Here is a 25,771-nt window from a genome sequence, read left to right on the forward strand (position 1 = left end):
GTCAAGAATATCTACATATCTATTTCATGATGATGCTTTAAAAATTACGGTGCAGCCACAGCGGGAGACACTGGAATTACCCAGTAGGAAGGCTCAAGATCCCCGTGAACGCATACATACAAAGCAACCAACAGTCTTTGTAAAAAGCTAAAAATTTCTAAGAAACCCAATGAGCATGTGGTCAAGTACACTGAGATCCTGCAAGCCTGTATTCTCACATTATTTTTAGTCTAATCACTCTTTGGATGCCTTGCACAGATCTGGTTGGTTTTCAGTCAATACTGATTCCAAACCGCAATACTCAGGGGACAGAAGAAACTAACTGTAATATAGTATAGAACGAGATAGAAAGTAGAGCTTCAGGTATATACTCCTCTTGGTTCACATGGTGTCTATATACACACGCAGACACACACACGAGAGACTATAGTATAAAGAAACAGTCTAAGGAATACAAAATCTCCCAGTTCTATCCATGGAGGTACCAGCTCTTTCTGCTTTATTCTTAAGGGGGGAAAAAGGAGATGCCAAGTCAGTTAAAGAAAAACATAAAAACTTCTGGTTCAGAGTCTTCCCCTACAGTACTTTAATTCACTGCAAGGTAATGCTCTCCTGATTCTAAACACTTACAATAAACCACTTGGGCCTTCACAAAATTAAAGAGTGCTACTCTTTATAAAATCTACAATGTTTTTGTGCTTTGCTGCTACAGAGCCAGCAGAGGGAGCAGAAGTTAACAAATTATATTCCCAGGACTCTGCTGAAAACATGGACAATGCAAACACACAAACAAGAAAATAAGCAGGAAAGCCAGATTAATTTCCAATTCCATTACAAACACAGGAAACAAATCTTAAAAATGAGTAAAAATGTGTAGGGAAAAAATTCTAGCTTTTTTTGAGAGGCTATTACAAATTAGGAGTACTTGTCAGCATCCTTTTACAAAGGAAATAGCATACCAGCACAGAGAAGACTTTTAAACAGAATACTTAAATTTATTTACCTCTCACGTTTTCACTTTAAATAAGTGTTCTTATTGTTTGTTAACTATATAGATCTAAATAAGGGCTTTGCTGTCGCATGCAAATCCCTCTTACTTTGATCCTCCATAATATTGTCCCCATATTGATTGTGAGATATAATGACCTCCATAGCAAAAGTATCTTAAACACAGGATTGTCACATAAATGCACAATGAAACCTGGAGTAGTATTCAGCCTAGGAAGAAGGAAGTTCTTAACATACAAGTACCTTCACTACCACCAACAGAACAAAACATACTGGGAAAATACATTTCTTTTCTTTAAAAGTATTCTTGTTTCCAAGTTGGCTCCAGTATGGAAGTTCTCCTTTGACAGAGGGAGAGACTGGTATCATAAAAAAAAGGCTGAGATAGATAGGTAGATATTTTTGTTCCTTTCTATGGTGGCCGGAAGAGGTTAAGAAAATAACTCTAAATAGGAGGTAAAAAGAGTAAGGTCTAACAGACCAAACATCATCTTAGCCAATATAATTGCTCACCAGAGATAGAGCCTTTTAAGATCATGAAGTTGAGATGGGAAAAAAAGGAACTGACAACTCACAAAAAAATTCAATATTAAAACCAAAGAAACAGCACACTGGACCCTGAAGCTAAAACCCATAAAAATGTAACATCTAGAAAGCATGTCAGTGTTTACAGTATCCCTTTAAAGAATTGGTTCTAAGTATGCCTCATACTAAAATAAGGTACTATATTTAGAGATAGTACAAGATGTTTTACTAGAAAGTGTAAATGTCTGTGAAAACAGTGTGAAATATATCTTAAGGAACGTGCAGATCCTATTATTTTGAAAGACCACACGGATATGGTCCGAGACAAAATTTCCTTCTCTAAGTCTGGCCTGTTCCACATAAAATACTGTTACCAGGTCACTAATTAATTTTATAGCATTTATAAAAGCTCCTGTTCTGATCAGGTAGCATAATGGAGTAACTTTGTAACTTTTCAACCTCTGGAGACCTGAGTTAAACTTTAAGTGGATGTTTCATTGTAGCACTGAACTCCAACAATGTTGTAAGTAGCAGTCTGCCAAGTGCCTCTTGAGCTAGCCCTAGCCCTCTCCCTCTCCCTCATTAGCATCACAAATACAACTTTCCTCAAAAATGTTCTCATAAATTAAAAATGCCACTAACGTTTAACCTCAACTACAACATGGAGTTCAGAGCCCAGAACATCCAAGTTCTAGTCCTGCCCCAACTTGCTGTGTGGCCTTAAGCAGTGGGATAAGAATACTATTTCACTGGAATGCCAAATACTGATTAATGTTACAGCACTGGGTAGCACTATCCAGGGCTTTGAAAGTAGGAAGTGCTACACAATTGCTCCTCACAACTTTTGGTGCAGAAGATGAAAGAGAAACTCAGGAAAGCACTTCTTTCAAAGGAGATGCACTGGCATGTAAAAAACTTGTATCCAGAAGGCAACTCCCACAAAACACCTGATGTGTACGGTAGCTGTGAGCAATATTTAAATACTTAGGATTATTTCATTTCCAAATGTCTATTCCATGCAACCAAAAATTTATATTACAAGTCAAAAATGAGGGGAAATAGGTATATTAGCTGATTAATCAGAATTAAGTAAACTAGGCAATAGCTATTAATGTCAGCAATTTGAATCCATTAGTGTCTGAACCATAAGTGCAGACATAAGCAGGACTGTAACAAACAAGCTCAGCTGGCAGGGTATTTCATCAGGAGCATTTACCTGTCATGGGCAAAAGCCGTAGTGTTTATAATCAAGTCAGGAGACACATAATGGGTAGCACAGATAATTGTTTTACAAATACCCCTATAAAACATACCTTACAAAACTGGGGGAAAGGAGAGGGGGGCTTAAAGACATGAGTTTGAAATTACACACAGAAAACAAAAAAAAACAAAAACATTAAGTCTAATGATGAAGTTCAGTGCAAACAACATCTTTTCTGAAGAGCAGAGATGAAAAATCTTTTCATTTACAGTTCTTAAATTCTCAGAAAACATGCAGCAGGTTACTTTGCAAAAAAAAAAAAAAAAAAAAAAAAAAATCCAGAGATCAGAGTCCAATCTTAAAAGAATGTCATTCTTTCATCTTAATACTTTAGCACATCAAAAGAGACTTATAATCTTACATGAACATGATTACAGCAAAAAACACCAGCACTTTAATGCAATGCAGTAAATTTGTGGAAAGAGTTCATTGCATTGGGTGGAAAATAATTCATGCATTTTAATTTTTAAAAGTCAAGGAGTGAACATTTTAAAAGAATGTTCTTAAGCACTGTACTGTAAAATGGAACACAAGCCCTGTTAAAAAACTATGCACAACAAGTTAATGCCACAATACTAACCCCTCTTAAACAGTGAAGTAAATCTGTCTACCACACTTTAGAAAAATTCTGTGTTTAAAAAATTTTTATTGACACACTAGATCATTTTATTGTTGGACCATGAGAACTTTGGGTCAGATGTGCAGAGAAAGGGAACAGAAAAAAAAAATGAAGAGTCCACTGAAATATAGAAAATAAGGGATTTAAAGTTAAGATCATGTAAGAATCATGTTAATTTAAACTTACCACATTCCAATGGCAAATTTCTTATGAAACAAAACACCTTCTTGGTAATCCCTCTTTAAGACAGAAAGACTTGTAATTTAAACCCTTAACTGAAATCTACCAGTTCTAGTCCCAATTTGGGCTGAACTCCTAACTCAAACTAAGTTTCTCAAGAGTGGAATAGGGTCCTAAAGATAAACTAGGCCCTGAACTAAGCTAATTCCCAGTCTGACCTATGCCACACTTCCAAACTAAAGAAAGTTTCTGAGCTACAATAAACTCCCATGTTAGAATAAGCTCAAATAAACTTCTGACCAAACTTTGCAATCTTTTATCTGCAGTCCTATAAATTATAGCCCATCAGGCCCTCCACTGATGCAAAATGAAGTCTCAGCTAGCATCAAACACTGCAGCTCCTCCCAGATCCAAAAAACACCACCATCAAAATATTGACCCAAAATACATTTACCTAAATTTTTATTCTTTCAACATATGAGCAATTAGAAAGAGGAAAGGAGAAGCCAACCCTGCAAGGTATATGCCTTGCAGTTGGGTTGCATATGTGGTTAAGAACTGAGCAATATTCAAAGAGGGATTGAACATTTATATGGTTAAAAATAGCATAAATTATAACAACTCTGGCTAACAAATTTTGGAAGGGACATGAAATTTCATACATCAAGTCTTAAACCAATCTAACTATTGGGAATTAGAATCTTGTTACTAGGGAAGTTCTGAAGCATCTGGTGTTGACTAAACTGACTTCTGGTATCATAGAATCTCAGGGTTTGAAGGGTCCTCAGGAGGTTATCTAGTCCAACCCCCTGCTCAAAGCGGGACCAATCCCCAGATTTTTGCCCCAGATCCCTAAATGGCCCCCTCAAGGATTGAACTCACAACACTGGGTTTAGCAGGCCAATGCTCAAACCACTGAGCTATTCCCCCCCCCCCCCCCAATGATGATCCAGTTATGGCAATTCCCACGTCCTCATGTACCTTCCCATTTCCCCTCATGACTCATTAAGAAGTTTTAATGTAAGGAATAAACTTAACCACTATAACCCTATCATAAACCTGCCTCCATACACTGACAGGCTACTCCCATACTGAGCTACTCCAATCTGACAAATTATGCTGTTTCTTTAATGGCAATAAAGAGAACAGAATTACTGATTTTAAAGGTTCATTAACTAAAATACTAGAAACAGCTAGGTTGTGGTAAATGTTATAACTAACAGATTACCAAGGAAGAGTAAACAACCAAAAAAACCCAGTACATTATACAGCTCACACAAAGAAGGGAACATGAACTGGACTCTCCAACCACAAAACCCCAGACTTCATCCTGTTGGGGTTCCCCACAGACCTCTTCCACTTGGTTCCCCAAGAACTCAGTTTGACACCAATCTCATCACTCAGGTTCCTTTATTTGGCATACAGCAAAGCTACGCGGAGTCAATCCGATTCAAGCATAGCAGGTGGGTATAGGGTGTACCACACATAGCAAACTTCCTCCTTTATATATGTTCACACATTATATTGTGATTACAAATTGCACTACACATTTTGGGATTGGCTTGGTCACTTTGTAGAAATCAATTCTTGTACAGCATGCACTGTCCATGCACAGCTTATTCTTTACCTCATTTTATGTTCCAGGCTTATCTATTTCATTGTTATCTTGGTTCCTTGGGTATTTTATCTAAGCTAGTACACGCAGTCTGTTTCCAGCCTGCTGATCTATTTACTTCCCTAATCCTCTCCCCCAAGAAATGAGACCTCACCCATTTCCAATTACTCATGTCAAGCCAGGCCTACATTTCATTTTTTTTTTTAATCTACATACATACAGACACACAGGAACAAAACAACACACCCTTAGAGCCCCGACCGGAGTTATTCTATCTACTAGCCAGGATCCACAAACCTGGAAATCCTGGACTCCCCATCATCTCTGGAATTGGCACTCTCACTGAAAGACTATCCGGATATTTGGAGACTCTACTCAGACCCTATGCCACCAGCACTCCCAGCTATCTCTGTGACACCACTGATTTCCTGAGATAACTACAATGCATTGGTGATCTTCCAGAAACCACCATCCTAGCCACCATGGATGTGGAGGCTCTCTACACAAACATCCCACACACAGATGGAATACAAGCTGTCAGAAACAGTATCCCTGATGATGACACAGCACAACTTGTTGCTGAGCTCTGTGACTTTATCCTCACACACAATTATTTCAAATTTGGTGACAATATATACCTCCAGACCAGTGACACCACTATGGGCACCTGCATAGCCCCACAATATGCCAACATTTTTATGGCTGACCTGGAACAATGCTTCCTCAGCTCTCATCCACTCATGCCCCTTCTCTACCTACACTACATTGATGACATCTTCATCATCTGGACCCCTGGGAAGGAGACCCTGGAAGAATTCCACCATGACTTCAACAGCTTCCACCCCACCATCAACCTCAGCCTGGACCAATCTACACGGGAGGTCCACTTCCTAGATACCACAGTACAAATAATTTATGGCCACCTTAACACCACCCTATACCGAAAACCAACTGACCGCTATGTCTACCTTCATGCCTCCAGCTTCCGTCCCGGACACACCACACGATCCATCGTCTACAGCCAAGTGCTGAGGTACAACCACATTTGCTCCAGCCCCTCAGACAGAGACCAAAACCTACAAGATCTTCACCAAGCATTCTCGAAACTACGATACCCGCATGAGGAAATAAGGAAACAAATCAACAGAGCCAGATGTGTACCCAGAAGCCTCCTGCTGCAAGACAAGCCCAAGAAACAAACCAACAGAACTCCACTGGCCATCACCTACAGTCCTCAGCTTAAACCTCTCCAACGCATCATCAGTGATCTACAACCCATCCTGGACAATGATTCCTCACTTTCACAGACCTTGGGAGGCAGGCCAGTCCTCGCCCACAGAGGACCCGCCAACCTTAAGCATATTCTCACCAGCAACCACACAACGCACCATAACAACTCTAACTCAGGAACCAATCCATGCAACAAACCTCAATGCCAACTCTGCTCACATATCTACACCAGCAACACCATCACAGGACCTAACCAGATCAGCTACATCATCACCGGTTCATTCACCTGCACGTCCACCAATGTTATATACTCCATAATGTGCCAACAATGCCCCTCTGCTATGTACATCGGCCAAACTGGACAGTCCCTACGTAAAAGGATAAATGGACACAAGTCAGATATTAGGAATGGCAATATACAAAAGCCTGTAGAACACTTCAACCTTCCTGGCCACACAATAGCAGATTTTAAGGTAGCCATCCTGCAGCAAAAAAACTTCAGGACCAGACTTCAAAGAGAAACTGCTGAGCTTCAGTTCATTTGCAAATTTGACACCATCAGATCAGGATTAAACAAAGACTGTGAATGGCTAGCCAACTACAAAAGCAGTTTCTCCTCCCTTGGAGCTCATACCTCAACTGCTAGAAGAGGGCCTCACCCTCCCAGATAGAACTAACCTCGTTATCTCCAGACTGATTCTCGCCTGCATATTTATACCTGCCTCTGGAAATTTCCATTACATGCGTCTGATGAAGTGGGTATTCACCCACAAAAGCTTATGCTCCAATACATCTGTTAGTCTGTAAGGTGCCACAGGACTCTTTGTTGCTTTATACATACACACACTTGTTTTATTTACATTATATTTTTGTGTGTTTTCTTTTTAAAGTTTACTTACCCAGCAACACATTCCAAAGACCACAGTAGTGGTAATCAGTAGTTCAGATAATCAGTTGTTATTATCTGAACCACCATTAATATTAGGCTCCAAGTACAAACTGTGGCAGGAAGGGGATGCTCACCTTCTCCAGTATAGCCCACCAGGGCTACACACATTATAAGCTTGCTCTGCTTTTAAAGCATCTTTCTGGAAATGTAGGTGTGGAACAGGACATAGACCAATTAAAACAACATTTCCTGGGTCTATACCAGAAGTGGTATTCTTCAGTAACCACACACTACTTATCACTACCACTGGCAGTTTATACTTTATCAACATCCACCATACTGTGCAGTTTGGAGACTGTTCCCCCAGAGTGAACCCACATGCCAGCAACTCCGTCTGTAAGATATTACACCTGCCCATGTAAGTGTCCCCCATGTGCAAACAGTGGTAAAATCTGGGGCTCTCTCGACCTTGCATTGTCTCGCAACGGTATGAAAGGAACGGAAGCAAACTTCTTCCACATCACATGGGTTGCAATGGTTTCACATTTAACTTCTTGGTACTGGACCTTGTTAATTTTCTTACCCTGAACCAACTGTTGTCACTTCTCTTGTAGCAATTTTTTAACTTTTCTGTAGTGATAAACGAGGGCAAGTTTTCTTGCACACAAGGCTGTTTTTTATTTTATGAGTGCCCACATTAGCTCTTGACATTGTCCTGGAATGGATTCTGCAATCCATGCCTTTCAGTCATTGTCTTTACCTTCGCCTTGTCTCATCAATCAGGGTTGGCAGTTCTTGTTCTTCGTCTCCAAGTGTTCTTGTAAAGTGCATCTTCCAAGCTAACATCAATCTCCTTCATGTCCACCTTCAGCATCTCAAACCTCCTTTTTCTAGGTCTTCCTCCCAGGGTCTTTGTCCTGTGGCTACTAGCTCTTCTATACTCTCTGACCAACATAGCACACATCTGGTCATCTCACATGACCGAGCTATTCCCTCAGCTCTTCTGTGATGGGAGCTACCTCCATCACGGCTCATGCCATTTCATTGTGTAGATTATCAGCTCTCGTCTCACTTAGGTTCTCTTCAGCAGTGTGAAGTAGTAGCTCTTCTCCCTCTCTCACTGGCCTGCTCTCCAACCCATATGTCATGACTGGCCTAATCATGCTCTTATACACTTTATTCTTACATTTACTTGACATATTCATATCAGAGAATTCCTATCAATCCATGCCCTTCAATATCTTTTCTAATTCCATTATAGAACACCCTCCAATCTGGCTTCCACCCACTATACCTCTCAATGAGCAGCTCTCATCAAGTTCTCCAGTGATTTCATCCTGACCAAATATTTTAGCCAGTACTCCATCCTCATCCTGCTTGACCTATTGTCTACATTTGACATGTCGACCGTACTCTCAAAATCCCCTCATCTCTGGTCTTTTATGATTCCGTCCTCTCCTGTCTCTCCTCCCACGTTTCAGTTGTCTCATTTCATTGGTCTTCCTCCCACTCTCTCTGTGAGGATTTCCCCTTCAGGGATCTATCCGCTGCCCCCTCTTTTTCTCCTTTCATATCCTACCATGGGCAATCTCAGTTTCAAACACGGGCTTGAATACCATCTGTATGCTGATTACTCAAAACTGCCCATCTACTCTGGACTAGTCTCCCTCCATCTCAACTACACTCTCAGCCTGTTGTACTGATATCCCCTCATGGTTGTCCAGCCATCAACTGAACTTATCAAGAGCCCAATTTCGGCCCTGTTCTTTCCTCCTAAGGCCACCTACTTTCCCCCATTTGACTGTCACGGTAGACAACACAACTATCCTCCCTGTTATTCAAGCCAGTAATGTTGGCGTCATCTTTGGCCTGGCCCTCTCCTTTGGCTCCCCCTTCCCCTGATAGTGTTAAAATCTTGCCACTTTCTTCTACACAACATCTCCAAAATAAAACCTTCTTTCTCTGTCCGAACTGCCAAAACTCTTGCCCAAGTCCTGATCAACTTGTGCCTTGCCTACTGCAAAGCACTTCCTCTGAGGTCAATGTCTACAACCCTGAGTCACACCCTTCAAGTAACATTCAAAATGCTGCTAACAATCTTGTTGGTTAATCACTGACTTCTAAGACCTTCCATTGGCTCCCCTTCTAACACCAATTTCTCTTATTTTCACAATTTAGCCCCACCTTACCTACCCCAAGTATTATCTTCTGTAAGGTCAGCTCCCATCTATGCTCTGTCCAGTGCTGGTCATCCAATTTTCCATTTCTCTGACAAACACTTTTGTGCTTTCTTTCAAACTGTCTCTTTAAACAGAGAAAAGCTCCCGGTCAAAATCCATAAGCCACCACCTTGTCATCCTTCAAGTCAGTAATCAAAACTCACCTCTTCAGTCTGTAAAACATAACCTGATAGGCAAGTGGAGAGTTGGGATTGCTACTACTGACTGGCTAAGTATCTGCACATTCTATTATATTACCACATCTCTCTCACCTCCCCCGCCACTGTTTGCCTCAACTACTTGTTAAATCTTGTCTTAGATCATAAGCTCTTTGGGACAGTGCCTGTCATTTATTGTTTTGTCCGTATAGCACTTAGCGAAAAGAGCCCAAATCTAGTTGCAGTTGTCAGTTTAATGTTTAATTTGTGGCAGTGCCTATCAACAACTATTACTACTCAGATAAAAGTCTTGGTTAAAGGGGGACACTCACATTGTTTAGCACCCAAGTCTCACATGCTACAAAAGCTATACATACGTTTTAAAAGCGATCCTAATTCAAAGAGGTTTATTTTAAATTATTATTGAAGTACATTTGGAAGAATCAAACCAAATCACTGAATTAAGTGATTTAACTGAAGTTCCTACATAGAACAGTACTCAGTGTGACTAGAGGCACACACTTTTGTATGGTAGTGCCAAGAGTTTTTCTTAAAATTAAAGGTTTTGGAATTAAAAAAAAAAAAAAAATCAAGAACCAGCTATCAACATTCTTGATTGACTGATGGAATTCAAGATTCCATTAAGAGATTACTTAGATACTGATGGAACATTTCTATACAGAGCTTCTTGAGAAGCCAAGAAAAGGAAAATTAAACAATATGCAAAATAGCAAATCCATGTGTCTCTTACTGATTGTGCCTCTCCATCATAAACAAAGGTATACAATACGAGGTAACAGACATGCTCTTTGAGGTGCAAAATCTGTTGCACTCTATGGCTGGACCCACCTTATCAACTCTATCCACTAAGCATCAACCTCTCCTTTAAGTTTCTTTTCACAGCTCATATCTTTAAAGAGACAGAGTGCAAACAACACTAATTGGCTAACAGATTTAACAGGAAAAACAAAAAATACTAAAGCTACATCTGATATGTCTCTAGAGCACAGACAGGAAGTACACATTAGCCAGCCCAAGTGACTGCATACTCATATTGTCCTCTCCCATATCCTTCCTTTCTCCTACCCACCCCCTGTATCGTTATCTTCCCCGCTCTCATTTTAACATGCCCCCAAAAAACTTACTTTCTGTGTTTGTTAAGCACCATGCACTTCTATATTATTACAGAAGTCTTTATTCACCAGATGTGGGAAGAACCACATATCCCTGCTACCATTTTATAACCAGCAAAATTCAGCGTGATTCTTCAGTAGCATGATGACATGCACTGAAAGAGGATTCAAACACAGAAACAGTTACTCAGACAAGAGTTCAAAATATTGAGCGAATACTAGAAAGGTATTAGAAATTTCAGAGTCTTTTAAGGCTAGAACGGACTATATGATCACTTAGTCTGACTGCCTACATAACAGCCCTCCGTGCGTAGATAATGGTGATCCCCCCCCACACACACACAGAAGGGTTTATGCTAAATTTCTTCCTATTACAAATGTTAGGGTTAAATTGTGAATAATACCTGAAAAATAAGGTTTATACTAGAAATGTTGGAAAGTTTTAAGCTATGTATGGTGTAACAGTTAATTTCCCAGTATAAAGCAACAGAGGGTCCTGTGGCACCTTTGAGACTAACAGAAGTACTGGGAGCATAAGCTTTCGTGGGTAAGAACCTCACTTCTTCAGATGCAAGTCTTGCATCTGAAGAAGTGAGGTTCTTACCCACGAAAGCTTATGCTCCCAGTACTTCTGTTAGTCTCAAAGGTGCCACAGGACCCTCTGTTGCTTTTTACAGATTCAGACTAACACGGCTACCCCTCTGATACTTGAATACAGGAATGTTCCCTACAGTGATATCGCACAAGTGAGACTTGGTGTACATAAAGAAAAGCAAACAACTACAGCAGAAAGTGTGAAAGCAGGAGATAAAGAGTAATACATGGTCTTCAGACAGGTAATCTGAAGCCCTGGAATCCTTACTGAAAGTGTTCTTTTTAAATACAGGCCTGTTTCTGCAAGTTAGAAAGAAAATATAGTATTAATAACAACCCTTCTACTTTAAACGCTTTCACCTTCCCTCCCTTAAAAATAACCCAATTCAAACCCTATTTATTTTTTAAGTGACAATGTTTTCTTGGTGAAAAACTAACTTTGTTAATTTCTCTGATTACCATGCAACATGAAATAGCAGAAAATTACTATTCAGTATTAAATTTTCCACTTCCTGATAAAAAGCTACTGTATGTCATAACAAAATAAGACACACTGATTGCCCTTTGAGGAGGCTTTTTTGTAAGCAGAAACCATGCAGCATGAACCAGAATATAATCTATCATTCTGCTGTTTAGTCAAATCCCTTGTGGACAGCCTGGCAGCTTTCAACCAAATATAGCTCTGACGTAGCTATGTTCTACAAACATCAGTACATATGTTTCCGCACAACAGGAAGTGTTAAAGAGAAAAGGCTTATGACTAGGGCCCTACCAAATTCACAGCCATGAAAAATGCATCACAGACCATGAAATCTGGTCTTTTGTGTGCTTTTACCCTGTACCCTGGGTGGCTGGAGAATAGCTGCTGTTAGCCAAGCACCCGCCTCTGAAGGCAGTGCCCGCTAGTAGCAGCGCAGAAGTTAAGGGTGGCAATACCACACCATGCCATCCTTACTTCTGCACTGCTGCTAACAGTGGCGCTGCCTTCAGAGCTGGGCTACCGGCCAGCAGCCACCACTCTCCAGCTGCCCAGCTCCGAAGGCAGCGGTGCTGCCGCCAGCAGTGCAGAAGTAAGGATAGCAGTACAGCAACCCCCCCCCCCCCCAATAACCTTGTGACCCCTCTCTCCCACAACTCCTACCTAAAATTACTACACTGTGAAATTTCAGATTTAAATAGCTGAAATCATGAAATTGACGATTTTAAAAATCCTATGACCGTGAAATTGACGAAAATGGACCGTGAATTTGGTAGGATTTCAAACATGCAATCAACTGCAATTTCAGTGGGGTCAAATGAATAATTAAAGTTCAAAAACTATAAACATTTCTATAAATTAAGCTGGGAGCAGTTGACCAGATTTTACAGCTTCTCACTGCCACAAACAAATCCACTAATCTATATGTTATTTTTATTTACCTTGTTACAATTTTGATTAAACTTCCTTGTACATATTATTTTACAAACAGCTTTTTCCTGATTTTCTGGTCAACATGTTAACATCTCGCAGAAAAAACTGGTTGTGCTAGTAAATATTTGCACAGGTGTATTTTACCCAGTCTCATGTTCACACACAAAAATGGTTAAAAATAAGACTCTCTGTTCTGCCCTTACTATAGTTACAAGTAACATCTTAGATTACTGAAATAAAAAGGAAAAAAATGCATGTTCAGCTTGCTCTGTGTAGGTGATAGCACTTGGTGTATAGCAAGTTTCACTTCTATGTAGAGTGTTTCACTTCACATTCCCATACCCCATCTATCAGGACCATCATGCACTGTTTCTTTATCATGCATAGTTCTGGGGAGACTTCATGTGAATTTTCTTCCCCCATCATTCCAACAACATATATAACAGAGCAACTGCTGTGGTTTGGTTTGACACTTCTATGGAAAATTCTTTGAATTTATGAATCTTCGAACATTGAAAATTCTCCATTGGTTCCAAGGACGGTTCACTTGATTATCTATGATGCAGAAGATTCTGCCGTTTTCCGACCAACAAATATTTCAGTATTTTCTGCAGCTTTACATCTCACAAGAACAATGGAAGTCAGGAATGAATCCCAACAGTATTAGATTGTATTTTAGAAGTCTCAGTATGCCACTAATGTTCTGGTTACAGACCAACACATTATAATATAATTAAATGCATATTATAATATAAAAAAGGAAACTTTGGCTACATATAATGGTACAAAATAGACTATTCCTTCCATTGTACTCCATGCCTTTGTGAAATGAAAGTCCTGGATTCAGGTACCAGGATATTCCTTACACACTCATATGAATCAAGAAACATTTCAAAAATTAAATTTATTAATTTTAAATTGTATCATTTTAAACTTAAATAATTATCATGGGCAATTATGTCCTCAAGAGTTAAGGAAAGGAATACAGGGTTGCTAGTTAAGATGGGCATAAAGTGGAATGACTTCATTTGTAATGCAGATGTTAACGGTAGCTCTGGTCTACAGACTGCTGGGGCCATTGTGGCTTGTAACATCCCAGATAAAATTCTACCAACCGAGAAGTGGAGGAGGCCCAGAGGCAGAAACCCTATTATAGGGGTTCGTCAAGTCTGTTCCGACGTTGGACTCTCAAGCCATCAAGCCCTTGCAGGCTCAGAGGAACGGAGGGTGATATGGACAAGGAACTGCTTGGGTCCACTATGATCAGGCCTTAGTAGCCTGACATGAAGCAAGAGTGGCTTCTTTCCTACCCATACACAAACATGGAAGCAAAGACACATTGGGAATTTGGTGTTAAGAAGAGGAAATGTGACATCTTCTCAGACTTCTCTATGCAAGGGGTAAGACATCGTTCCACAAGAGGAAGCAACTGGAATTGACCTTAGATGAGCAGGAGAGTAGAATTCTTTACTTCCTGAGATTCACTCCATGAGGAAGTAAGTGGGGTAGACAGGAAAGGAAAATACTTGAGTGTCCTTTATAAGTTTCTATGCATCAACAACAATTTAGAAACATAAAAATAAGATTTGTTTTTACCATTTTGGGGCCCAGCCAACTCCCATTGACTTCACCGCAAGCAGGATTGAGACCATTTGCCTAACATGATTTTTTCCCCATCCTCATGCCTAACATTATATGGACAATGTTACTGTTCCTTTTACTTCCTTTATAGTGTGCCAATATAAAGGATGACAATCCTCGATAGACAACTCTAGAAACAAGGCTTCATTTTCAAACCACGTCACTGAGAAGTTTTATTTCAAAGGCACTATTTCCAGTGTATTTTAAATTGAGACAAAAACACATCAAATGGAAAGAATTGAGGCCTCCACCTACCTCATCGCTTTCATCTACTTCAATACCACCATCTTTGTCATCATCCATTTGCTTGTGGATCGTGCGGAGAGCTTCCAGACTGAATCGGTCCTCCTCCGTAAAGCATGGAGGACTCAATGAACTACAGGTATCTGAAGGACAAGAAACAAGCATTAGTTTAGGGTCTTGAAATGTCAATTCCCAACAAAGAAAGTGACTCTTCCCCTCTTTGGGGAAGTAGAGCATGAATTACTGCTTCAATTTTAAATAAACTAAATGCACACCTTTATCATTTTAATACAGAAATTCTGTGTGGCTTGACTGTAGATGTGACAGTGTACCCCATAAGGCTTTACGGGAGGGGGGGTGCTTATAAATGTATGTATGACATAACTGGAATATGTTTTGTGCTGCCTGTACCATGTAACATATCTCCGTAAAGGTTATGGTCTACTATATCTATTCATCCTATTTGTACATATATATCATTTTCTACTTGAGGTTAAGAATATAGGCTGTATGCTTGCTTGGTTTCTAAGTAAGCTTTGTGAGGCATTTGGTCAGCTTCTTTAGGAAGGAATTCGCCAGGTTAAGTACCTGATCAGGAAACACTTGGGGAACAATGCATCTTGGAATGCTCCAATCCACATAAGAAGTCTTCCTGGAGACATGCAAGATACCATGTGGACAATGACTTCGGCCTGTAAAGACTGAGTCATGCAGGGACATGTGACTTGCCCAGGTGACTCCAAAACTCCATCTTGGAGCTGGACTTTGCATAGGAGGGGGGGTCTCCACCCACAAGAGAGAAAGTCTATTTAAACCCGTGGGAGACCCCTCCATTTTGTCTTCAGCTGGCTAAGGAACCAACCTCTCCGCCCCCTCAGGATACTTGAAGGGAACTGGAACAAAAGACAGTAACTATAGGGGGTGTGAGTGATTGCTGGACCCAAGCTAAAAGGAGATTAGCCTGTAAAAGGGAGCATTCTGGAACTGGTGAGGAACTTATCTGTATTTAGTTTGATTAGACATAGATTTGCGCATTTTATTTTATTTTACTTGGTGACTTACTTTGTTCTGTCTGTTACTACTTAGAACCACTTAAATCCTACTGTCTGTATTTAATAAAATCACTTTTTATTTAGTAATTTACTCAGAGTATGTATTAATACCTGGGGGAGCAAACAACTGTGCATATCTCTCTATCAATGTTATAGAGGGCGAACAATTTATGAGTTTACTCTGCATAAGCTTTATGCTGGGTAAAACGGATTTATTTGGGTTTAGACCCCATTGGGAGTTGGGCATTTGAGTGCTAAAGACAAGCACACTTCTGTGAGCTGTTTTCAGGTAAACTTGCAGCTTCGGGGCAAGTGATTCAGACCCTGGGTCTGTGTTGGAACAGGGAAAACAGGAACAGGGATAGTCTTGGTACATCGGGTGGCAGCTCCCAAGGGGGTTTCTGTGATCCAAGCCGTCATAGTAGACGCCTATAGTCATAGGTGCTGAGTTTTGGGAACTTCTTGAATGACATTTATTGCAGGAAAAACGTGAAATGAGTGAACTCCTGTAGGGAGGAGAGGGAAAAAGAGAAGGGAAAAAAAGGGTAGTTTGTTTCCCTTCCTCCAATACTCCTTTCTTCCTCAAGTACACTTACCACCTTTTCCTTCTCTCCCCCACCCTTAGGTAGATCACTGCAACAGCCAGTGCCTCCTCTTTCTTACCCATTTTTCTGCCCGCCAGCAGGGCAGTAAGGAGAAAGGAGGAGGAGAAGAAGGAAGAGAAGTAACTAAGTTTAATTCTGCAGTTATGGCTTCACATCAGGTCCTGGTGTCCACAAAAGGTTAAGTGAACAGGAAAGCCTGCTAAATATCCATAGCCCTACTGGATGTAGGCTATTCCAAAAGGGCTGCAATAAAAGAAAACAAGACAGGGGCATGTCAGGGAGAAAACTCAAGCCACACCTTGTGTACAACACTTGGTAGCCCTGTACAGTCATTTCAGAAATAGTAACTTGTTGTGGAGGAAAAACTCCAGTTTAAAAATCATACATTTTGGTTTTCCCTGTCACTGCTTCGTTTTGAAGGTACAGGGTACTCTGCTCTCCTTGTGTCAGGTGTAGGGAAAGGGACAGAGATTCAAATGCCTGAATGAAGCCATACCAACAGACCCGGTTCTTAAAAAAAAAAAAAACCCTCGTCTCATAGCAATTGGCCATTTATTAGCTAGGTGTATTGTACTAGATCCTTTGTGGATAACTGTATCACCTGGTAGTTAATATTCCATACATTTAAATGCACCCATCACTGCATTATCTAGGCACCAAAACATATAGGAGGAAGTGCACATGCTTGTGGAAAACTCCACTTGAACAAAAACAAGTAAAACACTCTCCCTCACCATCAAAAATACAATGAAGTGCTATGCTGAGTTGCTATACAGAGCAGTTGGGCACTCAATTCCTTCAGCGATATAAATGACAGACGTCAATCCAAAGGAGCAGCATGTGAACATTTGCCACAGATGGTTTCTTAAAGAACTACAAACGTTTGCACACAGCTATCAAGAAGCCAGTACATGCTCATTTGCTTGAGTAGCAAAGATAATACACAAATACACCCAAAAGTGACAACAGTCCATGAGTGGAAGAATTAACGAGGTTTGGAACATCCAAACTGACCTCTTCCTCCTAAATTACAAAAGCCTCTATTTCCAAGCTCTATGGTAACATTGCTAGAAAGACAGGAGCATCAAAGTCAATGACAAAAGCTGCTCAAAAGGCTTGGTGCACCACAGAGCTATTGAGCAAAGGAGAAGGGACTGTACTTGGGATTGAACAATTTACCTTATCAGGACTATGGTTAGGTAAGCTACAAAGGAGGGAGGGAGGTATTGGTGGTCAGATGTCCAAACTGTCCTGCATCCAACTAATAATTGTACACATCTGTTCTGGAATTCCAGATGGGACAAGACAAGGAGTGAGACAATATACAACCGCTATCAAATTCCTAACAGTGATGATAAATGAAGAGGATCCATTGAAGTCACAGTGAAATTCAACACTAGGTCATGACTGTAGACAGGAGTGCTCAGCATAAATTTTAAACAATGAGATCACTTTTTAGCTCTCAATAACATGCCAACGTGATTCACCACATAGTGCTCAGTTTTGCAGTGCACAGAATGAAAACCTGGTCAGAATAACCTGCTCCTTTTTTCCAAAAAAGGAACAAAAATCCCCAGATTTTATTTAGCAGCCTTTGCCTCATTGAAGAATAGATTTAGTTTATACAAAAATTGACAGCCTTGAAACCTTCGTCCTAACAATGACATTTATGAAATATAAAGATGTTATGCAGAGTGCTTAAAGTAGTAACTTGCCTTCCAAAATCTATTACCCACCTGGAAAGTTTTTGCTACAAATAGTAAGAGAAGATGTTTCCATTCATGCTCCTGTCTCCTGTCCCCTGCCCCTCGCCTTCAAAAGACGGGCAATTTATACTACAGCATCAGCCAGTCAGCAAGGCAACAGAGTAACTTAGTTAATTTTTTCACATCTTGGCTCATAGAGCCGAGCTTTTTTGCACACTCCTACAAATGCACCTTGACTTCTCTTACCTATCTCAGACAAAAAGAGAAATCTAATAGATCAGAGTAACGATTTTTGCACTATAACATTACATCTACTTGGTGAGTCTTTTCTTCTAATTGAAAGTAAAAAGAGAACCACATGCATAAGAAAATCAGAACAGGTAAAAAGAGAATAAGTAGCGCTGAAGTGTGTTTGAGTGATGGATCTATATTTAATTACACCTGCTAATCTACTCATGTAGAAACAAACCACGCCTAGACTAATTTGGTCACAAAGTTATCAGTTTCCACCCATAAAACATTTTTAACATTTTGTTGAGTAGATCCCCCCAAAGCCCCAAAAACTTATCTTTTCATTCAAAGCTTTACTCTGATCACAAAGTTGTGTGTACTCGGGTTGATTAACTTCTTAATATCTCTGAGAATGTAATGTGTGCAAATATGCCTCTTTTCATGTATTTGCCTAAAAAGTGTACTTTAAAAGACATGACAGCGCTTATTGAGAGAGAAAAACAAATAGACAACCCAGGCTTCACATGTCCTGAGCTTTGATCGAGGGAACACTTGATACCTCCCTCAGATTAAAGAGCAGATCAAGTTCCTGTTTGCTTTTCAGAGTGAGGAACATGAAGTTGAACCATGTCTTGATTGAAAAGAAAAGACACGCAATATTCTGAACAAAATCAGTTTGATCTCAAGGCTTATTTTTATATAGTAAAATTAGAAGTGCAATTCCCTAGCTGACAACACACTTCAGCTCGCTTTAGATACACATCACTCACCTAAATACTATTCTGGACACAGATAAAAGAACATTTTTAAAAGAGTTTTCAGATTTGGTTCAGACCTTGTAAAGCCATTCATTTGGAAAAACTGAGTAATCAGGTATAGCTTTGAAAATTTCTTAGTATGCACATGAATAAGCTCTACTTTGGTGTTTGTTTGCAAGGCAGACATTTAACTTGAAATTAATATCAAGTGACGTCTTGGTAGGAGCTTATCAAACTTCTAAGAAATGGAGATTTTCTTCCTCATTTATCTTAAAGTAAGGCAGAACCCTAAAAAAACGTTAGGGACTGCAATAAGGTGGTGCAAAACTACCTTGGTTTTAACCCTTTCCTATCTGGATGCAGAGTGTCAAAAGTGGAATTATCTGGGTTCTGAAACCCTCTATTACACTTTAGTGATAAGGCTGGCTTTGTGTATGGACCAATTTCTCTGGCCTACTATGATATGCAGTCATGTGTCTACAATAACGTCTTTACTTTTAATCCCAAACTGTACAAACGTGAAGAATTAAAGGAATGGTGTCAAATATTTTAGGTCAGTGATTTTCAACCTGTGGTCCTGGAACCTTGAGGGTCCACAGACTATGTATAAGATTTCCAAAGGGGTATGACTTTTCTTTTCTTTTTTTAAGGGAGTCCACAAATAAAAAAAGGTTGAAAACCACTCTTTTAGGTAGCAAGTTTTGGAATCTTTGAAGGTGAATTTGCCATTAACCTTCTGGTATTGCCAGTAAAAATGCAAGTAAAGCTGTACTCACTTGAAGTAATGTGGAGTAAAACTGCATAAAGTGTGCTTAGAAGCTACCATTCAGCTGTGGCATTTGGGGGGGAGGGAGAGAAATTGGGGGAGAAATTTTAAAAGGAAACATATGGCCATCCACCAGGAAGAAATTTGTCAGTGAAAGATTAAACTTTAAAACTATTGCAATTTATGGCTCAATGAGTCAATGTACTTGGCAGAAGCCTTTTGAAATGATCCCTCCACCTGCCACAAGTCACTGAGTAACTATGTCTTCTATCTCTGGGCCAGTAGGAAATGTACCATACTCAGCCTACTTCCTACCACAGGGAATTCTTCAGGCAAGTGGGCCCCTAACTGGCCATTCTCACAGTAGAAGGTCTGGCAATAAATTAGGAGTGTTAATCTAGTATTTGGATTTGTTTCAAGAGGCAGCAGGCAGACTTTGTGCACACTGAACTAATTTTAATCTTTACTGTAATTTAGGCAGATCTTATTTTTCCAAAGGTGATTCAGGTTTTTTTTGTTTTTGTTTTTTTTAAAGAGCTAAAGTGAAATCAGGCAGGTAGACACCAGTTTCCATTAGAATCTCCCTCTCTCTCCATACTCCTTGCACTCTTTTCCTTCCAAAAAGCAATATAAACTGAACTTCTGACGCCATGATATCAGTACAGATTAGAAATCAGGTAGAATGAGTACACCTTCCATTGCTAGTTTCAAGTATTTGTGAGTATCATTTTCAAAAACTTTATCATCCTGTACTTACACACATCCCATCATATAGTATGAGTGCCTCACAATCTTTTGAAGGCACAACATGCCTGTGAGGAACAATGTTATTATGCCAATTGTACAGATGAGGAACTGAGGTACCGAGAAGCTAAGTGACTTGCTCAAGTTCATGCAGGAAGTCTGTGGCAGAGCAAGAACTTGAAGGCAGTTGTCCCAAGTTCTACACAAGTGCCCTAATTACTGGACCATTCCAGTGTGTGCACACGCGCGCGCACACACACACTCTTCTTTAGTTTTCAACTTTTACACCTAAAGAATAGGGGGAGGGATAGCTCAGTGGTTTGAGCCTTGGCCTGCTAAACCCAGGGTTGTGAGTTCAATCCTTGAGGGGGCCACTTAGGGATCTGGGGCAAAATCAGTACTTGGTCCTGCTAGTGAAGGCAGGGGGCTGGACTCGATGACCTTTCAAGGTCCCTTCCAGTTCTAGGAGATGGGATATCTCCATTAATAAATAAAACAGATCTCATATTACTGTGGCCTCATAAAATATTCCCTAATATATTTTAAAAAACATGCTTTTGATATCTGGTGTCTCGTTTATCAGAATGGGGTAAACACAAACTGAGCCAGTTCCTGCTAAGGGAAACTCCACTCAGCCTTTCCCCCTTGGGGCAGGGTTTCCTCTAGAGCTTAGAACAAATTCAGCAAAATATAAGCAGGGCTTCAGGAACCCTGCCCAATGGAGAGATACTGACTTGTGAGGTTTTTAGAGCCAAGTCTATGAAAGCAGGACTACAGTGATTGCTGGCTCAGCGTGAAATCAGTCATCCTGCTGTGGAATGGGTAGAACTCCCCCTCATAAAAGACAAGAAGCAGGATTACTTTGCAGAGCTCAACATGGTCAAGAAAGCTAACCAGCCAGTCATTCAAACCCTTCTCCCTCCCCCCAAAAATAGAGTCAAGACTGTCAAACTCTCCTCACCCCCTCTTTTGTCAGAAGTTAAAGGCTTTCAGCATAGGAGAGCCTCTTTATCCAATGGTAGACTTAGGTCCCCAACACAGGGGTAAAGCATCTTGGGATCCTCTTCCCTCAAGCTGTTTAAAGGTCTTCAGCAGCGAAGTCTTGCGACTCCTTGCCCCACCTGGCTCAGGGCAGTGGTTCTCAACCAGGGGTCTGGAGCCCCCTGGGTGGGTTTCAAGAGGTCCGCCAAGCAGGGCCAGCATTAAACTCACTGGGACCCAGGGCAGAAAGCTGAAGCCTCATCATATGGGCCTTAAGCTAGGGGTCCTGAACCCTGCCACCCTGGGCTGAAGCCAAAGCCAGAGCAATGTGGCTTCACAGGGGCCCCTGGGGCATGGGGCCACGGGCAATTATCCTGCTTGCTACCCCAACACCGGCCCTGGCTTTTATATGCAGAAAACCAGTTATTGTGGCACAAGTGGGCTGTGGAATTTTTATAGCATGCTGGGGTGGGAGGCCTCAGAAAGAAAAAGGTTGAGAATCTCTGAGAGGATAGACAATCGAGATATTAAAATAAAATTGCAGTGTTAATCATGTCAAATGTTATGGAGAAGTTCAACAATAGGAGTGTGATGGATGAGCTCCCCTTGGCCATGTGCATCAGTGCCCTTTCTGTTCTATGTTTTGTACTGAAACCTGACTGAAAGGGGTCAGGATATGGCCAGACAAGCTTCTCAATTAGTTTGCTTATAAGTGGGAAGTTCAGTATTAGGCAGTGGAGACAGTGGCTGCATTTAACAATGGTTTCTAAAGTACTGGCTGGTTTATGACGCTGTTTTTGTGGCACACACAGGGAGAAAAGGGCATGGATCAGGGCCACAGAGGGTGGCCTGGTTTCCCTGTAGAGTTTCTAGGACATCCTTTTCTACGAATAGGCTGAATTCAGAGAGTAAAGGTACCATATTATCAGATTTGTCAGTTTTATGCTCCTGATTTCTGGAGAAGCAATCTGAGATGTGGGTGATTTTTTCCACAGAAGTACGCTGGGTATTCTTCACAGTGGAAAGTGCCAAATTCTGGAGCGGAGTACAGCCATCCTGGAATAAAGCAAATCAGGTTCTAGAACAATTCAGCAGGGCATAATTTACAGGTCGCTATGATGGAAAAGTGGGATTTCTTTGCATCTTCCACAACCAGAGTATAGATTCACAAGAATTCCTCATGCCAAAGCCTGTCTGCATCTTCATATGGTTTTCTGCTACTGACCATTCCCATTTTCTTCCCTCCTGTTTCAGTTCTGTAGATTATACTTTAAATACAGGACCACCTAAACACAATACCTCCTTCTAGCAATTAAAACAGACTTTAAAAAGACAATACAAAAGCTGAATAGAAAAATGCTACAGCAGGAAGTGATTCTGAAGACAAAAGAATACAAGCTGAAAAGCCCAGATATTCTGGCACAATACTGGTTATTTGATATTACCGAAGAAAGCTAAGCTGTTTTGCTTTTAAAGACCCACCATGTGGCACTTGAAACAGGTATTCAAAGTGGCAATTCAACAAAAATATGTTCTCATGCACCTTACCTCAAATCCTCACATGATAAAGAGTGTGACATTAAAACCTTTACCAAGTATTTCAAGAAAAACTACCATAGGACCTTCACTCACTCTATTAAATACTGCCAAAAGCAACCACTCCTACACCTAATTATTAAACACCCCCGTATGGCAAGCAGGCTGTACAGAACAGAATTTTAACTTGACAACTGTGTCGCTTGTGACACTTATTTAAATGACAAATGAGAGTCTGTAATGCAGCAGCATGTCTTTTCATTTAAAAACATAAAAGCAACCACATGCACAAGGTTTTCAAGAAAAAAAAGCACAAATAATTACAGAAATAACTTGCATCTTCCTGATCAATACAACAAGATTCCTTATACTGACCAGGAATGTAAAAACATTTGGGTTTGTGCCCTATTTTCTGTCAATTATGTGTTAAAGACTGAAAACCTTAGTGTGTCTACTATTTTACATTAGAAATTAATCTCCATGCAGGAATTCTATTAACAAACTAAAGGAATTATATCACAAGAGACTGAAAGATGAGCAATTGAAAGGGGATTTTTAGGATGATATTTTAAACACTTGTTAACACACTATTCTAAATGCCTAATGATATCTTTAGAGAATTCAAGTCTTTGTTGAACATTCAATATCCCCACTCTTTCAGTTTAGTTCTGAGAAAGCTCCCAATATACATCTGAACCCCATAAAGAGTCATCTAGTACAATCAGGGAAGACAATCCTGACAGCTCTAAGGAAAACCAAAAAGTATGCCATTTCTATAAACCTTACCCATTAAAAAACTGATCTCTCCGAATGAAAAGGTCAGAATATTTTCTGTCCAATATACCTTCACAAAACATACATAAATGTATTCTATAAGTTGTGTGGATCTCATGACATACGAAGTAGGAGGTTATATATATTTTCCTTGTTACTTCATGTCAAATCAAAATAGTAGGCACTTCTTGGAAGTAAGTGGATTTTTTTAAGCCCTCTTGCTTCCCCACCTCCTATAGATCTGAGGACTTAAATAGTAACGCAATTTAAATAGAAGTGTAAAAATAGTTGCTGAAATTGCATTTGAGTATTTATGTGGTGGAAATCTAAAGTACACCACCATTAGCAAAGCCAATTAGTAAATGGGCTTTAATTCACATTTTGCTGTAAAATAAGTCTTTCCTGATTAAACTACTGAAATACACCTTGTATAAATAGCGCAGATGGTTAACTTTCTGGTAGACGTAGAGGTAGACTCTTCTGAATTAGCACCAATCAGGCACGTATTGCAACATTTTCCCACAAGAGGAAGCTTTTGTGCACATCTTCAGTCATCGTATTTCACATGGGTTTCTGACAGGGAGAAGGCAGAAGATCTGTACAATGTCTCAGATTTCCTGATAAAGAACTAAATCTTTAGTAAGATCCCACATAGCTATGTTTAACTGGACAAAAAGCAAAAGGCTGAATTCAAGATCTTCAAAGGGGGGGGGAGGGGAAGGGGGGCAGGAAGGGGAAGAGACAAAGCTCACCATCACTAAACAGACTAACTAACATGTGGTTAACATGGACTAAGGACTTGTCTACACGGGAAGTTACCACAAAGTAAGCTAGGATGTGAATTTCAAGTGTACTAGCTGTTTGGCAATAAATTTCCCATGTAGACAAACCTGAGTCAGGAGGGGGAGCACTCACCACTCCAAGTGAGGAAGGGAGCAGGGGCAGTTGTAGAGAAGCACTGTTTCTCCAAAATCAGGGAGGAGGAGGAGGAAATTCTCCCCCAGCTTTTCTGCTCCCCAACTATTCTTGTTGAACGCACACATTATTTCCCTCTTGAAAGGAAACATGCTTGCAGCACTCAAATCTGGTGTTCCCATTTGATGTCTCCATCTATTACAAGCGACTGATATGGTGATTATTGGAAGATTAAAATGGTTAACTCATCCACAAGTGGTTGGATTCCTTTGATAATTTTGAGTCCATTTAAATTAGCAGAAAATTAGTACTTAAGATGCACATTTTTATTAACCACAACACACACGTGCTAGATTAGAATAGCTCCAAAGGGCAAACAAATGTATAAGTACTTGTAAGTCACACAGGTAAAAACAGCATTCATAAGTATTTATCTAGAAACCAAAATATGTAGAAATAAGCAGAATTATATATTAATTTTTAAAGATACCATTTCAGTTTTTACAAAAAAGATTTTTCATATATATTCCTTTAAACAAAGATGTTAATTAAATATAAAAAGTGTTTATACAATTTGCTAAGGGCACAGAGTCTTCAAATCCTAAAGTTTCTACAGAAACTAAAATCATATACGTTGCACAGATCAGATATGTTTTTAAACCAGTTAATGGACAATAAGAAATTGGGTGAGTTGGTAATATATGCTATGACCGGAGTCCCAGGGGAGCCACTCAATTAGGGTGAACTGTAAAGAATGAGGCAAACTACTGTTTCTGTAGTTGGATAGCCACAGTTTCTCCTCCCTTGGTGTTCAGACCTCAACTGCTAGCAGAGCACCTCACCCTCCCTGATTGAACTAACCTCGTTATCTCCACACTGATATATACCTGCCTCTGGAGATTTCCATTACTTGCATCTGAAGAAGTGAGGTTCTTACCCACGAAAGCTTATGCTCCCAGTACTTCTGTTAGTCTCTA

The 25,771-nt window shown here is 40.1% G+C and overlaps 1 protein-coding gene across 2 annotated transcripts in view; it reads right to left on the reverse strand.

The window, feature by feature from the left end:
- Nucleotides 1–25,771, reverse strand: part of STIM2 (stromal interaction molecule 2) — a 153,348-nt gene that overhangs the window by 62,883 nt on the left and 64,694 nt on the right. For both annotated transcript variants that reach the window (XM_042855410.2, XM_005300296.4), the window contains exon 2: nt 14,739–14,869. In XM_042855410.2, coding sequence (XP_042711344.2) covers nt 14,739–14,869 — 131 coding nt within the window. The remainder of the gene's footprint in view (nt 1–14,738; nt 14,870–25,771) is intronic.

The sequence above is a fragment of the Chrysemys picta genome, chromosome 5 (genome assembly GCF_011386835.1).
Source record: "Chrysemys picta bellii isolate R12L10 chromosome 5, ASM1138683v2, whole genome shotgun sequence".
NCBI lineage: Eukaryota > Metazoa > Chordata > Testudines > Emydidae > Chrysemys > Chrysemys picta.